This window comes from Magallana gigas, chromosome 2 (assembly GCF_963853765.1).
Source record: "Magallana gigas chromosome 2, xbMagGiga1.1, whole genome shotgun sequence".
In the NCBI taxonomy this organism is placed as follows: Eukaryota; Metazoa; Mollusca; class Bivalvia; order Ostreida; family Ostreidae; genus Magallana; species Magallana gigas.
Window position 1 is genome coordinate 21,656,885 of NC_088854.1, and position 18,757 is coordinate 21,675,641.

At 32.0% G+C, this 18,757-nt stretch overlaps 2 protein-coding genes across 3 annotated transcripts in view; both read right to left on the reverse strand.

Moving 5' to 3' along the window:
- Positions 1-3,071, reverse strand: part of LOC136272845 (neural cell adhesion molecule 1-like) — a 3,947-nt gene extending 876 nt beyond the window's left edge. Inside the window, exons 1-5 of the mRNA XM_066075587.1 lie at positions 2,891-3,071; positions 2,487-2,750; positions 1,157-1,420; positions 745-1,032; positions 88-159 (exon numbers count right to left, since the gene is read on the reverse strand). Coding sequence (XP_065931659.1) covers positions 88-159; positions 745-1,032; positions 1,157-1,420; positions 2,487-2,750; positions 2,891-2,903 — 901 coding nt within the window. The 5' untranslated portion in view covers positions 2,904-3,071. The remainder of the gene's footprint in view (positions 1-87; positions 160-744; positions 1,033-1,156; positions 1,421-2,486; positions 2,751-2,890) is intronic.
- LOC105331732 (hemicentin-2) overlaps positions 1-18,757 on the reverse strand; it is a 127,469-nt gene that overhangs the window by 58,944 nt on the left and 49,768 nt on the right. The window contains exons 16-17 of one of the 2 annotated variants that reach the window (XR_010710873.1): positions 14,882-15,242; positions 14,465-14,665 (exon numbers count right to left, since the gene is read on the reverse strand). The exons of the other annotated variant lie outside the window; for it this stretch is intronic. The gene's annotated coding sequence lies outside the window, so the exon portion shown is untranslated. Of the gene's footprint in view, positions 1-14,464; positions 14,666-14,881; positions 15,243-18,757 lie in introns of those variants that run through there. 2 annotated transcript variants of the gene reach the window in all.

Consider the following 18,757-nt stretch of genomic DNA (forward strand, 5'->3'; position numbering starts at 1 on the left):
ATTATGCATGTATTATCCTTCTTTTTTAAAACATTTTGTTTTTTATCTAATGCATAATACAATGGGTATGATATAAAAACATCATACCTTCATCTGAGTCAGAATCTCGTGATGATATTGTGGTCCCCGGGTCTGTCTTGGTAGCTGCCACTATAAGACCTATTGAAGAATGAATTGAATAGAAATAGTATTTTCTTGCCAGAATCAAAACAAAACAATAGTTACAAAATGTGAATTTATTTCTACATAGTGCCCAAAAAACTTTCATATGTGGTTTTCTTCAGTGTAATTGTAAAGCTAACTCGTTTCAAGTCCTTGAATACTAGGTATACTTTTATGATATCAATAGAATTAATGGCAATACTGTTTCAATCTCGTGCTGTACGAATTTTAAATTCTAGCTTTACAAATACGTAATCAATGATAAGGTATCATTCATTTGTTTTAAAGTGTTTAAAAACATAGTTTTTTTCTGAACAGTTCTTAACATCGTCGCAAAAACGTCAAAATATGGTTGACTCTCTCGCGAGAAGAGTATATCGTTTAGTATGCAAATATGCATGTTATTAAAATTCGCGACTTCAGTGATACGCAATAATGTATTGAACGATAACTTTTTTTCGACTGACAAAACTAAAGCTCAAAGTATCTGCTGAAAAGTGATGATTAAAAAATCTGATTTTATTATATAATATCACACATTATCATCAATAGGTTTCTTTACAGTATTTAAACCAAATTTACCTTGAATATTAAATTTCTTGCTTATCTTTCCCAATTCATTTTTTAATTCCAGTATGTATTTTCCAAACTTGTCTGTATCTGAAAGAATCAACACGAGCTTTGTACTTTCTTTGTGGGTCTGTATTTGTTGTGTTTGAACCTCCAGAGATGTATTTTGGTTCCAGGGAACAAACGACCATAGCACTTCCGCTGTTGGATTGGCCATGAAGGTTACCGTCAAATGAAGCAGATCGCCGACTCTGAATTCTTTGTCAGCCACACTGGAATGTCTTACTACAATAGGTGAACCTAAAAAACTTCAATGTAATTATTTATTTACGAGAACTATCATCTTGATAATAAGGTTAACGTAAATTGTATCATATATTTTATGCACTTGTGTATAACAAAATCTTATCATCGAGAATCTTACATTTTATATTCGGCATGAAATTAAAACTACCAAATCCAACGTCATTCACGGCCTCTACTCTGTATTCTCCCTGATCCAGACAAGACTCAATTGATACATTAAATGAAAGTTGTCCAGTCACGTGTGGTAGGAATGTCAAGGTTTTTGTTTCGTGGAATATCGTCACATTGGACGAAGGAGAATCGTCAACACTGAAGGTTAAATCCAGCAGGTCTGGCGCAGTGATTGTTGTTTGATTTTTTGTAGATGTAATCACAGGCTTATCTGAAAAATTCAAAGCATTTTAGTCGAAAATTATTAAAGTTTCTTTAAAGACTTTTTACACAATAAAAATATATATGTACATTTTAGCATCTATAACTATTTACTAAATATTTTGAAAGAGCACAAAAGATCTTAAGAACATTTTCAGGAAGTCAATACTTATTTCCATTTCATCATCTATTGAACAAAGAATGTTAAAGTATTGATAAATTATAACAAATTGAATATATTGCCCAGTCTTTGTTTACTAAACAGTATTACTACATTTCTTAAATATTTCAACAAGGCTTACTCCCCAATTTTTATCTATTCATCTTTATTATTTCACACGAATAAAATGTCTTCGAAATTGCGGAAGTAATCGCAACGTTAGCCAGTCTGGGTGGTTTTTTCTTATTAAACCGATCCCGTAATGCTACCTTGTTACGGCGGCAGAAAACGTCCCATTTTGTCATTTTGGTTATACCTGTACATTTGTTACATCTATAATATGTTTTTTTATTATACAATTTTACAATCCGGACCCGGGGACATTTTTTATCTCTAACGTAGTATTATAACTCATGTGCTTCTTTTGGAAAATGTATGTTTTTTTTAGTCAAAGATTGGCACCGACCTTGTGGTTTTACTGGATAATATTTTTATCCCTATTCTATTCTATTGATTGTATATACCTTCATTGTAATAATGCCTTCAATAAACGATCATTCATATTCCTGATACCCACGAGTTACATGTACTGTTATGATTTCAAAGGAGGGGTCAAACATAAAAGAATTTTATTGTAAGCGTTTATATTCTTTCTTCTAACCGGTCATTTTACGCCCATCGTCTGTAAACGTTGTTTATTATGCGTGTATAACTATCTGAATTCATTATAATTAATTTAAATGAGTTTCAATCGAATGTATCTAGTGAAACATACTTTATTATGTGTATTACTATAAAGTAAAAGCGTACTTAACAAAATACTGAGGAGAGTACTTAGTGGATTCAAACACATGTAAGAACAAACAAAATAGATAAAACAATGAATTTTTAAAAAGCGATACTGTATCACACATACACTTTATCTTGATATTTTGGATATTCGATGAATTCCTGTAGGCATTCATTAAAGAATTCTTACCCGCACAAGTGTATCGACCAGACATGTTTCTGTGTACCAGCTCTTTGATGTATCTTTTATTCAGCAACTTTTCGTTCTGGTAAAACAGATATGTGCACATCGGTTGACAGTCAGCATCACACGAAATCGTTAACCTATCTTGTCCTTCTATCAAGTGTTCATATGAACTCCAGTAATGTATTCTCACATATTTTGGATCATCTATTAAAAAAGGAAAATATTTCAATGTACAATAATTAACTCAAAATAAAATAGACAATCATTTTTTTATAGCATTATCTCTGTTTAGGTCAAAATGTTTAGAAAATGCCAGCATTATACTGTGTAATATCATTACTTACACTGTACAGTCATAGTGTAGTATCCAGACTTTTCTCCAAAATAGTCAGTAACTTGACATTGGTATCTCCCACTGTCTTCTTTAGACAGTCTATGAAACTCCAGAACTTTTGTTCTCTGATTCACTGATCTCCCATCATGATACCAACTGTAAGACTGACATCCATGGTAACAGCTAGCGACACAAGTGTAAAGGTACTATTTTCTATCGCAGGTAAATACGGTATAATTGTTACATTGTCTGGCCCATCTACAAATATAGTTATGATTTATTTGATATTAAATAATCACATGTCTTCACATTAAATCGACAATACTTATAAAATATGTGCTAATTTGTTTACGTCGAACAAATTATTTGAAGCATTTGAACATATTTAACTCCTTATTAGAATGATAGGAAAGGAATGAATGAGCTTATAAATATGCCTTCAAGTTATTCTGAATGAAAAGGAATATCAAAATAATCTTTGAGAAATATATATTGTATGTATACGAGGAAATAGTAGCCCCTTTCGCCCTCGTTTTGAGCGGGCAAATTCAAGACTGATCAAATTCAAATGAATTTTCAAACTGTTTTAATTTGAAAGAGGATACTAGTATACTTCTAACTGTGCCCGGGCAAATCCAAGACGGAGAGAAAACATTCGCAAGTGTAGAAGAGCAAAAATAGCTGTAAAACCAGCGATTTTTAATATGTTAATGATAGATAAGTGGCTATTCCTACCTTTAACTTTGACGGTTATCCATCTGCTGTAATTGCGATATGGTTCAATAGCATTAGATGCAAGACATTGAAATCTGGAAGAACCGCTGTAGTAGTAAGATCTTGTGGCAAACAAGCTGTTTCCTGCTGTGTACCAGTATCGATATCCTTCTCTGTACCACGTGTAGGTACACTCTGGTACACAGTCCGCCTCACAGGTGATGTCGTGTAAAGGTTTCCCACCTCGCTTTGTGTAGAAAGTGTCGTTACCTGGGGTAAATGTGACGTCTCCTGGAGGGTCTGAAAGAAGTCAAATGCTTATTTAATATAAGAAAGATGAAACAATGATACTAATACTTGGTCATGTCAAATCTTTTATATTAAAAATTCATCAATGTTTTATAAAAAATTATTGTAAGATGCCATCAAAATATTTTTATAATACTGTCGCCTTGATCGTATTTACTATAAGTCCGTTATTCAATAAAATTGTTTACTTCTGATCACTCGACTATTTGATAAAATTGCCGAGCCAATTTTTAATTGATGTAATAAATTTTCGAATAAGGAATGCACGGTTCAAACCCTGCGAACGTGTTTGGAATGGTTTTTTTTTTCGTTGTTAAGTCTGTTAAATCAAGAGGTATTCGAGTGAAAGTTTACTTGACTTGTGCAAAGTCCAAGATTTGTGCAGTTCTTGTGTTCCAATCGGAAGTATCAGCATATAATATTCTCAAAATAACTAGAAAAGGGATCGTTTTTCATGTTTGATTTATCTTCCAGTTATTTGTACTGTGTTGATATTCTGAGCAGAGTTGTAATTTCTGATCATCCACTCTACCCGTGATAAGAGAAGATACACATTGGCTTGTTAGTTTTGTTTATGCTTTTGATGTGCAATACCATGCTTTTTGGACAATAGGTGATATTTTTCTGACTTTTTGAATGATTTTGATATTTTACATGCCAGCAAAAAGTCAGAACCGGCGACATTAATGTTAAATAACACAAGCCCTATAATCGACACCGATGCACCGACAACTTCTACTAAACGAATAATATACCGAAAATCTATTTAATAACTCACACTAAATAATGCTAAATTACCAACGCCCTGATTTAAATCTTATGAATTTTATTTTTAAGGAGAACAAAAATCAAACAAGAGATGTTTGTGAAACTTTTATGCCCTCTCCCTTGGAAATATCCACGTAGAATTTTTCTAAGTCAAAGGGGTATAACTCTGTCGAAAATTGCTTAATTGTAACCAAAATCGAACTTGACCTAGACATTATTATGATAAATCAGTAAACTAAATCTCATTTCAAGATGTGCAACCTCTGTAATGAAAATGAACGGAAACTATTGGTGGACCGACCCACGGACCGATCAACCGACATACAGACAGACAGACGGACAGCAGCAAAGCAATATGCCCTCCCTTCTTCGAAAGGGGGGGGCATAACAATTAACAAATTTGTCACCAGTTATAAAAGTAGGTACAGAATTCAGTACATCATTCAACAACATGTCTCAACACAGCACAGACAAGCTCCCAACTCTCGGGCTGAAGCGCAAGCTAAAGACCCACACCATTGAAACAAAGTTTCAAGCAATTACCAGGCACGAAGTATTGTTTTGAAAGTGGGGGGGGGGGGGCAGACGCATCCAAAAAAATCTTGACAACAAGCAAAAAAAAAAAAAGAAGGAAATTTTGAATTTTCTAAAATCTTCAAAATATTAATCCGTGGGAGGGGGGGGGGGGTAGTTTATCTATAACTTCAATTTTTCATTCCTAATTTTCTTATTTTCATACCAATTTTTTACATACTCCCAAAGAAGTGGGGGGAGGGGGGGGGCAACTCCATGTAAATTCTATTTTTTATACGTAAATTTAAAAAAATTAGTTGCTGCGAAAAAAGGTCCCCCCCTTGATGCTACGTGCCTGATTACCGATGTCGAAAAACGCATAGAAAGTAAAGCGGCCATTGCCATGAAATACGGGATCCCCCAACTGCTGGGTGGCTGTCACGCTTCAAGGAGCTTCACAGCATCACCTTTAAACGTGACTGTGGGGAATCGAAAAGCTTTGCTGGGTTTTTTCTCCTTAAGATTTGAACATAGTGTGTATTCTGTTTAATTTATGCGAAAATGTGTTCGTTTTGCTTATAAATATATAAACATTATTAAATTTTTATGCGACCCCCACCCATTCGCCAATAAAAATGTGGAAATCGCAGTATAGGGTTGATCGGCAAAAAGAAGTTAATGTATCAACAGCAGAAATGAATGATTTCCTATTGTTACAGCTATAACCTTTTAATCTTTATTTTTTGTTCTGGTACAGTAAAATAGAGACAGCTTCAAATCACTAGACGTCTAAATTTCATATTCGATCACAAGTAACCCGAATCCCGTACTATTTGGATGAACGTTTTTTGAGTTTCATTTGCCGCGCACATTTACCCACCCCTAAAAAACCCCGTAAATCAATATAGAATCACAAATAACTTGCATTGAATGGTGAGATTTACTGGATTAGACTCTACTTTCCCTTCCACTCCGCTAGCTTCACAGTGATATCCTAGACATTCTCCTGTCCCGCTTTATATCGATAACTGGATTATCCCTCAAGAGTGGTCGCTTCTCTTTATACCAAGCTATTTTACATGCAGGGTTACAGCTTGACGAGCAATTCAGAAGAATTGTCATGGAAGTGTCTTCTTTCTCGAATATGTCACCAGAAACGAGATGCTTTTTTCTCAAAACACTTGCAGTTTTTGGTCCATCTTCAAGGTAAAGAACTTGTAACAATAACGTCACGGTATTTTTAAGTTCATTCATATATAAACGCCTCACAATAAATAAATACATGTATCTTTCACATGATGCAGTACATATGCGAAGGGTGTTGCTTTTTTGTAATAAGGACTTCAGTGGTATTGGTTTTCCGACCCACCTAATAAAATATCCGAAAAATTCTTAATCATTGCACAGAACGAACAGTGAATTTTTCCGCACATGTACAAGTACATGTATAAATAACCATTGTTATAATATGCATGTACTTGGGAGTCTGAGATCAGTCCCTGCAAGCCCGCGGTGTCCATCCTCAATTGTAACTTAAGTTTCAATCGTTTTAGATATAGTCCACCCAAAGTTTACACTGAAAAGTACAAAGAGTTATCAGTGAATGATGTAAAATTATTTAATTATAGTATCCTGAATGAATGCTGAGATAAATTCATAATAATAATAATAATTTAATAAAGCCAAACAGTTCTTGTAAAAGCAGATTTTGAAAGTCAAAGAAATGTTTGCATTCATTTATTAAAGGTCTGAATTTAATTAGACTGCATATCAGTTTCTGCATAAAAATACATGTAACGTGTAAAAACAAAGGCGATATATGCTTTAATAGATATACTAATTATCTGGACCATAATTACCTACGTGCGATAAAGAAGAATTCTTCGTTAATTCATTGATAGATAGAAATAAAAAAAAAGTTAATTATTAAAATATCATTGTGATAGCATGATGGATAAATCCTTATCATTTTTTTTTATGAATCGGTAAAACGTCACTTAAGGTAATCCATCTATAACTATCATATAATTTTATATCTTATAAATTGCAAGTTTGATTACTAGAATCTTAGTGTGGTTTTATGTGGTTTATTTGATAATAAAGATTCAAATTTTGAATATTAAAAGATTAATCCCATCTTGAAGTTTACATTAAAGTCTACGGGAAAAATGCATTTTTAAATATATCTTTATAGTACAAACAATTTTCTCACAAATCTCTTAATGAAAAGATGCAAAAGCTTTCTTGTTCTTTGACAATGCTAAAAAAAATTCATTTTTTACCATACATATATTAAATAATTGAATTTTTAAAAAACTTTGCAAGGGGCAGAAAACTCTTTAAAAAGGCGATATATGCTTTAATAGATATACTAATTATCTGGACCATAATTACCTACGTGCGATAAAGAAGAATTCTTCGTTAATTCATTGATAGATAGAAATAAAAAAAAGTTAATTATTAAAATATCATTGTGATAGCATGATGGATAAATCCTTATCATTTTTTTTTATGAATCGGTAAAACGTCACTTAAGGTAGTCCATCTATAACTATCATATAATTTTATATCTTATAAATTGCAAGTTTGATTACTAGAATCTTAGTGTGGTTTTATGTGGTTTATTTGATAATAAAGATTCAAATTTTGAATATTAAAAGATTAATCCCATCTTGAAGTTTACATTAAAGTCTATGGGAAAAATGCATTTTTAAATATATCTTTATAGTACAAACAATTTTCTCACAAATCTCTTAATGAAAAGTTGCAAAAGCTTTCTTGTTCTTTGACAATGCTAAAAAAATTCATTTTTTACCATACATATATTTAATAATTGAATTTTTAAAAAACTTTGCAAGGGGCAGAAAACTCTTTAAAAAGTTCCAGTGCAAAAAGTTCATTTAATCGACTCCATACATATTCCCGAATTTGGTTTATGTCGGCCTCATAATAATTTTGAAATAGATATTCAATATATTTCATATAAACCAAAATTGTTAAATTCACCTCAGTTATGGATGGACTACCTTAAGATTAATGGACTTCTTCACTTGTTAGGGTGACAATGAATGCCATCAATACTGGAATTGTTAGATTTAATCTATGTTGATAACACATACAATGTTTCACTTTGTTATTCGACATGCTGAGAATGATTTAAATTCATTTGTATGCGTGGTTTTTAGAGTTTTTAATTCAATTTCATAATCCTAGCGTAATTGATTGATGATAATTTATGCAAATTATCGCGTGTATAGCTTTAAAAGTATGACCCTTACAAATAATCGTCAAATGATGCCTTGTCATATACGAGTGAATACCTATACACTCATGACTGTCAAGATGTATGAGCAGCTATTGAAATCTTTTGCAAGAAAGGGATAAAATATAACGGTGAACATTAAACACGTATATCAAATAGTTTCACAATTGAAATATGCCTATCTAGTGTAGAGTAAATGATTAGACTGATAAGAGTTGTGTTCTTCAGCCAATGTCCCCTCTTCACATTCGAGCACATTTGGATGATCCTTGTACCTCCCAACAGAACCAGTTTTAATACAGAATTCAACACGAAAACCATGGTATGGAATTGCTTTCATACAGTTATATTTACACATATCGGATATGATTTTATCTATTTCTTACGGAAACTTATATTTAATTCATAGCTCCATAGAAACATCCGGTCTGAAATCTACACGCCCCTTTCATCAATTGGTCGAAACCTACAGCGACCTAAGAAAATCACGGACTGCACGAAATAATCATAATGATGTTAGGCGCATACACACAAGAGACGATTCCCATAGGAATGACGTAAAATATATACCTTAAAAGTAATTTAGTGAATTTTACTTACTTTTTACAATCAATTTGTCAATTTGTTAGAAGAAAGATGTAAATATAAACAGTAAAATGCTTTCTTTGATGATTCATGCTTATGGTTATGTATTTTTTCTGCATTGTCGCCACCTTTATTTCCCGCATGAATCACCAAAGAAAGCAGTTCATTGTTTAAATATTGACCATATACCTGTGCATATTTTAGGACGGACATGACAGTACGATTGACCATCATGTATCTAAAAAGAGATTTTGGGAGCACTCAGATTAATTGTACTCAATTTCACACAAACATTTTAAGTAAAAGACAAGATATTAGTACTAATGAGGATAAATTGACTATAAGTTAATTTAGTATTTGTATGGTACTTAAAGATATTTGTTTATTTCATATTTTCATTCAACGGTGGCCATGACAGATAATAAAATTTATTGTTTCTAAGATGTGTCATTTTCTGGAATATTAAATCTCTTTAAGATTTAAAAAAAAAAACATCTGACGATATCTTTGGCGAGAAATTTTGACAAATGCATAAATGTTATCTCTGTGATTTTATAAATAATCAACAAACAATCTTTCAATATGCAGTTTAATATTCCTAACTGAAAATACTGCGCCATTTTTAGTCAGTTAAATATCTAAGACACTACATATATACTAACATTCAATTAATTTTAATTGAAACTTGATCAGGATCTCTTTGAGATATATATATAAAACTCCTCTACTCTTACATTTTACTGAGGAAAAATGCCGGATTAGTATTCAGAGGTCTGCAAAACCATTAACGTGCTCACTGCTTTGTACCCAAAGCCACCTACATTGTACATCTGAGAAAATAAAATCGTGCTACCCCACCCTCCCTTTTTCTTAAATATCGGACCAGCCTCTGATAGAATATTTCAATTTTAAACGTAGCACAAATTGTCATGTTTATTTGCAATACGTGATTTGCCTTTGTTGCTTACTTGCCAAAGACAATGTTCTCACCTAAAAGAAAACATGCTAGTTTGTTACAAATCATGTTTTGAAACTTTTTTTTATTTCAATTTCTTCATAAATAAAGTTAAAATATCCAATCAACATTTACAAAACATGCCAAAGTGTAGGTCACATGTACTTTGTATAGGAAATTTCATTAATAAAGCCTTTACAATCAGAATGGTTTGAACTACGTATACATTGTGCTTTTTGCTGATTTAAATTGTTATTACTATAAAAATATAGAGAGATACCATTTCTGTGTGTGGTTTTATTAAACAGTCATTAATACAATATTTAAGTAACCTGTATGTCATACTCTAAATAAAAATTCTGTTAACATTGGATTTTTGTGTACGTAAATGACAAGATTTGTAAGGACAGACCGTCCATTCTTGCCTGTATTTTTGTCTGTATTTTATATCAATTAGCTTGCTATAAGACGCATTGTCATAAAGAAATTGAAATTAAAAATTGAAAAAAAAAAATCATTAAAAAAAAATTGCAATTAATTTTACGAATTGCCTGTTTGGAATTTTCTCTCGTTTGACTACAAACTAGGAATTCGTCTACATCCGTATTCAACGATCTCCGATCCTCAGCAAAGTTCGATAACTCTAAATTATCCGGATTTCTTTTATTCGTATCATACATGTAAATCTGACTTTTATACAGACAATTTTAGTTTAGTATTCTACTGCTAGTATAACCATTAGTTACACATTTGTATGCTTGGCGTAGTGGGTCCACAAAGCAGCACTCCCACTTATATACATTTTGGTATAGAGTTCGAGGCAAACGATGCACCAGACTTTTTTTTAACTCGTTTCTTTATTCCATTTTATCCATTGTAGACAAATTTGCAATAACTTTGTAAAATGCATTGATACTCTCACAAAATTCATTTTATATCATTTCATTTATAAAGGTTGAAAGAAAAATATTATTCTTATGATGAAAAAAAATACTTTGAGGCTGAGGATCGGAGAACCTTAATTGGATAGTGTGTCCCAAGCATGAACCATTTATTTTTCTCACAAGATGTTTCTGCAATCTGAACTATTTTTTTTATTTTTTGCCTTGCTCAAATTAGATTAATTTTGCTGATTTTAAATGTGTATATGCTTCGAGAGTCAGATAACAAATGATGCGTCCAACTTTTGGTTAGCAACTTTTGTCGAGAGTACATGTAAATGTTGAAAGAGGAAGTTATACAAGAATTCGACCTTTCAGTTCTTAGTTTTTCAATCTATGAAGGTCCCCTGACCTTTGCAAATACTCATGAATAAAATATTTTGATACACAAATGCAAAATTATACATCAAACAAAAACGGGGTACAAAAAAAGAAAAAAATAAGAAAGATAACAAATTCATTATCAAAATAAAAGCATACAATATACAAAACAAAAAATCCCAAACAAACAAACACCCCCTCCCCCCCCCCCAAAAAAAAACAGTACAAAGAAAGAAAAACCCCAAAAATTTCGCATGCTACAAAGTAATTCAAATAACAATATGTACATGTATCATGTATTAATCTTTAAATAAAAGTATTAATAATAATAATAATAACAAGATATCTGTGAGCCAATGCTCACTAGTGATACCCCCGCTCTGATGTGAATATGCAAAATAAGCAAAGTCGACATTTAACAGAAAGCTGGCATCCGATTGGTACAGAAATATATTCCACAATATAGCATGCCTAAACAAATAGTGTGTTAAAATTTCAAGCATCTGCGATAAACAGTTGCTGAGAAATCTTTGAGGAAAATTTGTTTGAAAATTTTGGCTAAAATAAACAAAGTACTCATTTAACAGGAAGTTGACGTCCGATTGGTACAAAAATATATCCCACAATACGGCATGCCTTAACAAACACTGTGTAAAAATTTCAAGCATCTGCAATAAATAGCTGCTGAGAAATCTTTGACGAAAATTTGTTTGAAAATTTTGGCTAAAAATAAACAAAGTCATCATTTCACAGGAAGTTTGACGTTCGATTGATACAAAAATATATCCCACAATATGGCATGCCTATACAAATAGTGTGTTAAAATTTCAAGCATCTGCGATAAATAGTTGCTGAGAAATCTTTGACGGAAATTTGTTTGAAAATTTTGGCTAAAAATAAACAAAGTCGTCATTTAACAGGAAGTTGACGCCGATTGGCACAAAAATATATCCCACGATATGGCATGCCTATACAAATATTGTGTATAAATTTCAAGCATCTGCGATAAATAGCTGCTGAGAAATCTTTGACGAAAATTTGTTTGAAAATTTTGGTTAAAAAATAAGCAAAGTCGTCATTTAACAGGAAGTTGACGTCTGATTGGTACAAAAAGTTATCCCATGATATGGCTTGCCTATACAAATACTGTGTTAAAATTTCAAGCATCTGCAATAAACAGTTGCTGAGATTTCTTTGACGAAAATTTGTTTGAAAATTTTGGTTAAAAAATAAGCAAAGTCGTCATTTAACAGGAAGTTGGCGTCCGATTGGTACAAAAATATATCCCACGATATGGCATGCCTTAACAAACACTGTGTTAAAATTTCAAGCATCTGCGATAAATAGTTGCTGAGATAAATGCGACAGAAATTTTTGTTACGGACGGACAGACGGACGGACAGACAGACAGACGGACAGACGGACGGACAGACGGACGGACAGACAGACACACAAGGGTAAAACAGTATACCCCCTCTCCTTCTGAGCGGGGGTATAATAATGATGATAATAATAATAATTAACATAAAATATTAAATATGTCAAGGAAGAAAAAACAGCAAAGCATAATCGCTCAATCTCACACTGCAAGTAAACAACGCGGTGAAACAGAAAGGTTATTAACGTTGTTGTTTTTTAGAACGGTAGTAAAATATGCGTGAAACTATCTAAAAACATGTTATTACAAACAACGTGACATGAAGGAACTGTTGACAAATAAAATGGAGAGCATAAATAAAACTCAAATTATTTGTCTTTGGTTTAAAGTCTCAGAACACAAGCAGTCCTACAGTAGAAATAAACTTTCCAAGGTCTAATACATTGTAAGTTGCTGAAGCTACAAGAATCTTTCTTGCAAATTCCGATCAGTAAATATTTATGTTCAATCTATTTGTGTTAATCGAGTATTTTCGATAACCCTTACCCTAACCCTGGTCGTTATTATATTCGAATGTCTGTTCATTTGACAAATACATGTAATCTTATGGTCGAGTACTGACTTGTTGACTTTATAGGAAAAAGCATTGTTGAATATTTCTCTATACACGAGTATCATATGCAGGTTATGTTTGTGATGGATGTAAATAACTTCATGGATCAATTCTGAACATTAATACTTGAAAACTGTCTAAACCAACAGTCTGTCCGGTCAAACCAAAAACTGGTTCAAATGAGTTGTGATTTGTAAACCTTTACATTTTGGTTAAATACATGAGTGTATATAAAAAGTGTGGATGTTTGAATAAGTGTACAAACACCCAATTTAGTTGTAAAAATAACAGAAAATACAAAAAGGTCAAGTTGGTTTTTGTAAATTGTTATATATCCGTTTGTTATATTTGTTTTAAGAAGTATACATGAACATTTATTTCCTATTTTCATTTTTTATATTTTCCAACTTTAAAAAAAAATTTTTTCGTTGTTCAGAGGATGCATAACAATTTGGAAAATCAGGTTTTCATGATTTTTCTTTCTCCTTTTCATTCTGGGATTTTTCATTGTCTGTGTCACGGGGAGGATCGGCTCGCCTAGTGAAATCGATGTCAACGTACTGAGTCCTGTCGTCTGCTCCATGGATGACGAATGCTTCCGTCGACGTAGACGGCGTGTCTTTCAGGTCCAAATCAACGTATATAAGGCCATCTTTGTTCACAGTCTGAAACATAGTTTCAGATAAGTATCTAATTTATAATTTTTTAAAAATTTGTTTTGAACATATGTTCCATTGCATCGAAGAAAATAATCACGTATTGTAATATCATACATACTGGTCGCTCATCTTTCTTGACTTTCGACGGTTTTGCAGCAATTGCTGGTTTTTCTAGAAATTTTTTAACAAAATGATTGTGATGAGTGTGATTAGAAATTAATGTCTGAGCAAGTCTTCTTCAATATATAATGTTGAATAAAACTAAACTGTTTTTGACAAAATGTTGTCATTCATATATTCTATACAATTTTTTTGACAAAAAGACATACAGTTTTGTGGCATAGAGGAATACATGTACGTAATACTTTTCATGTTTACAAATTGAAACACATTTTTAACTGTAATTTAAACAATCATGTTATTTATTCCCTTAAAAAATCATTTACAACTTTCCATGATTTATTCAATTTATATTTACTTAAAATCCCGTTAGAGACGATTGCGACGAAGTCGCCTTTATTTGATTACAAAAGAAATATTGATAGAAATATTATTATGAATTATACTTTTCTTCTGATCAGCTTTACAGACATCCGTGTAGACCGGTTGATCGTCAACGTCGTCTGGTTTAGGTTTCTTTTCTACCACTGCATATACTTTACTTCCGTTCTGCGGGTTCTCGGTTGTGGCTTCAGATGCTTGTATTTGTTCCTTTGCATCATCGGCGGTGATGTACAATATGTTCTCGACTATTTCCGATGCGTTGTCTAAAATCCACAACAGACCGTATTTTAAAATTCTTATCAAAAGAGATAATTTTATCTATATGATTTACGTGTTTGTATTTTGTTTATACTGGCTATATATGCCTAAAGTTAGAAATAACTTTAAATTCAAGGGCCAAATTTTTAATTAAGCAGTTTAAATGTAATTTGTCTTGTTTCAAAACATATTCTAACAAAGAAAAAAATACCAAAGTTTACCTTCTTCGTGTGATTCGTTATCTTGTTTTCTGAAACAAATCAAAATACAAAAAAAATCATATTTACTAATTCTATCCAAATCTTTTTGTTAATTTTCTGTTTTATTTCAAACATTTCATGTGATCGCCATAAATAAGTTAACCATATATTCCATAACCAAAATGAGGCTATAATGACCTTCCTGATATGTCACACTTCATATCACAACAATTTTCGACAGACCAATTTCACTTTACATTTACATGTACTTATCATTTTACTTCTTTTTTTTTCAAATCAACGCGTTGCTTATTCGGAAATACAATTGATTTGTAGCTGAATAAAATGTTTACAGTAATAGTTACGTACCTCAAACTGTTATCTGATAAAAATAAGATGCAAAAATTTTGAGTAAATATCAGACATATGTACATGTATTGATTTTGTTCAGTTAACATCTCATTGAAATATAATATAATATGAATGTGTGTGTGTGTGTGTATATATATATATATATATATATATATATATATATATATATATATATATATATATATATATATATATATATATATATATATATATATATATATATATATATATATATATATTCCCTACAGGGGAAAACAATTGGCTTTGTAATTATATTAATTTTTGAATGCTATCAATTTACAGACGTCATCATTTTTCGATCCAGGTAAATATATCAAATAGCAAAGAGGCCGATATGCCTTAACGTTCACCTTAGTACCATAGCCCATACGCAAACTTGTTGAGGAGTCTCATGTGCATTTACGTCAGTTTCATTCTGGAGTAGAAAAATTATAATAATGTAATGATGACCACCTCCGTGCCTGAAATTTTAAAAAAGAACTCTGAAACCTATAATTTTGATTTACCGAAAAACTTGATCATGATAGAGTGCATGACCTGATATTGAAAAGGTGCAAGACTCTGGTAGAAAATAATTTTCCCATATTTGTCAACTTTCAAGATAAGTTTTATGTGTATATGATTTCATAGATAAACTAAAACAAGGTGCCTAGTATACATGTTTTATTTAAAACAACCTTCCATCCACTATTTCAAGGGGCAGACAGAAACTCTCCCTGTAGGCATTAAAAATCAAAGGACTGAAGAACTGAAAGCCGGGCTCTTTTAGTGTGTCTTTATGAAAAAAACCCTCAAAATCTGGTATTTATTCCAAAATCAATTTATATGTACTGTTTATCGATGATTTTGGTTAGCCAATTATTACTTTTAAATTACTATTAACAACAAGTCTAATTGTTTATTTAAAATGTTCAAAAACTGTTATTGTTTCAAATGACAAAAAAAAACAAAACAACTTGCATAACTCTTTTGATCATACAACTTCTTAATACATTATCTTCTCCCCCTCTTTCCAAATTGTTACACAATAAATTAACTTTGACAGACAGCTTTATACTTTCATATAAACATATACCCCTTCCTCAGCCATAACCCTTGCCTTATATGTAGGTGACATGAAATAGTGTTAAAAATGACAGCTTATTTCTTTTTACTGAATATGAGTAAGATTTCTTTTTATCTGTGTCAGTAGACGTTTTTTAAAATTATATACATTAACACTAAATGACCATTTTGGCCACACCCTGCATTGAGAACCCCTACCCTATACCTGTGGCAACGCACTTTAAATCAAAGTACTGAAGTACTGACGGGAGTTGATTTTAATGATAATTATTTATTTTAAAATCAACGATATGTAATTTTGCATGCATGGCAAGTAAATTCCGATAAGTATTTGAATTACGCACATTTTTTATAATATGAATTCTCCTACAGGAAATGTGTGAAAATCCAATATCAATCATGTTGTGTAATATTCAAAGAATTAGTCCATCAAACTGTATGGATCAAAGCAAAATTGAACTCTCAGCTGTACCCGTTAATCTTCGACAAGCAAGAGAGACTCTCTGCTTGTCGGAGATTTACGGGGACAGCCGATCGTCTGGTTGAACGAGACTATATTGAACTCTGGCGTAGGAATACATAAAATGTACGACTTCAAAAAATATCTAGATTGTTCGCACCATTTAAAATCTGACGATTTACAAGGTCTATAAATCTTGAAAAACAATGCTTAAAAAGTGCGTTGATATCGTCGATATTAACGTACTTTGAAAAAAAAAATGTTCAGGCTGTGGTCGAAATAATTGATACTTTTATTTACAGTAAATAATTGGATTAACCTTGTTTAGCTTAATGGGATAATATTATCATACTTAAACCCAATGCATTCTAACTTGATCAACACTTTCTCGATTAGATTTTTTTCTTTTCTCATTAGCTTATGTAGTTTAACAATTTACACATAAAGAACAACTCAAAAGATTTAAATTATCCGAATATGACATAAACTGTATCGCGTAGCAACTGCCTTTCCTTGTGTTTAAAGCTAATATTTTCTTCCTATCTGGTGGTTTGGGATATGTTAGAAACGAAAATTATTTGTATATATTGATAATGGAGATCAATGTATAACATGTATTAACCGGCTTCAATTACATGCGCTTATGAACAAAATATGAAAAAGGGAAACGTTAGTTATGTTGACCTTTTAGAACATCAGTGCTAGAAAAAACCCAAATCTTAATGCTTAATTCCAATTCAAATTGCGTCAACTGGTGGTGAGTTCAACAGAGAAAAAAATTGTGCTGCAGGTATAGGGAATTTTGGCAGGCGCTTGCTCTGTTGAACACACCTCTGGTCCCAAAACCGCACTTTGAATTTTTTTCAAAGTGCTTTGATTTGGTCTAAAAATAAACGCATTTTGAAAAAAAAATTTAAATTGCGTAATTTTATAAAAGTGCGTTGCCCCCCCCCCCCCCCATTCAAATTCCTACAATGGGAGACATTGAAATTTAAGATTTTGATAGATGGTTTAATTACCTTTCTTTAAATGCAGTCAGTTTTTATTAGGAATCAGCAGAAGTAAAGAAGACAATTTTTTAAGACATTAAATGCCTTTTAACACTATATTATAATTTTGGCCCAGCCCTAGAATAAGAACCCCTACCTCTGGAGACATGAAATTCATAATTTTGATAGAGGGCTTCTTGGTCTACAAAATTACGAATTCACCTTACAGGTGTGTGGGAGTAGAGAAGATGATTTTTAAACATTAAATGCATTAACACTATACATCCTTTTTTGCCCCAGCCTAGAGTCAGAACCCATATTCCAGGGGACAAAATTTACAATTTTAGTAGAGGACTTCCTGGTTAAATAATGCAGTCAGGTTTTCTTAATACAGACTAGACTTTGACCCGTGCGTGCACGGGTTGGCATATAACATATGATATCGGACATTTACGAAAAAGATACATCGACACGCCGTATTGTTGACATTTACATAACCAAGCTTTAAAGGGGCATGCTCACGGTTTTCGTCAAATTCCATTTTTTTAAATTTATTCTATTTACAATGCTTTAGAAATGCATTTCTAATGATCAAATGAAATTTGAGAGTCAGTCTTTAAGTTTTAAGCAAGATACACAGCTCACAAATATGTGTCATGTAAACAAGGCTCGTGCCCTGTTTTTTGTTTACATAGGTTCAATACACCAATTTAAACCCTTTTTCAAGCTGATTTTTCTATCTTCTTATTCATTTTAAGCATAGATAAACAGTTCCTAACGTTTAACACATTCATTTTAGGTCTTTTCTATTCAACATTCAAAATGTAAACAAAAGCTTTGTTTACATGTAAAAGAATTGTAAGCTCTGTAACTCGCTTATAACTCAACAAATGACACTCAAATTGTGTTTGCCTATTAAGCAGGCTTGGGGTAATGCTAAATGAAATGGTAATGCATGGCAATGCAATACATGTTTTCAAAGTAATGCTA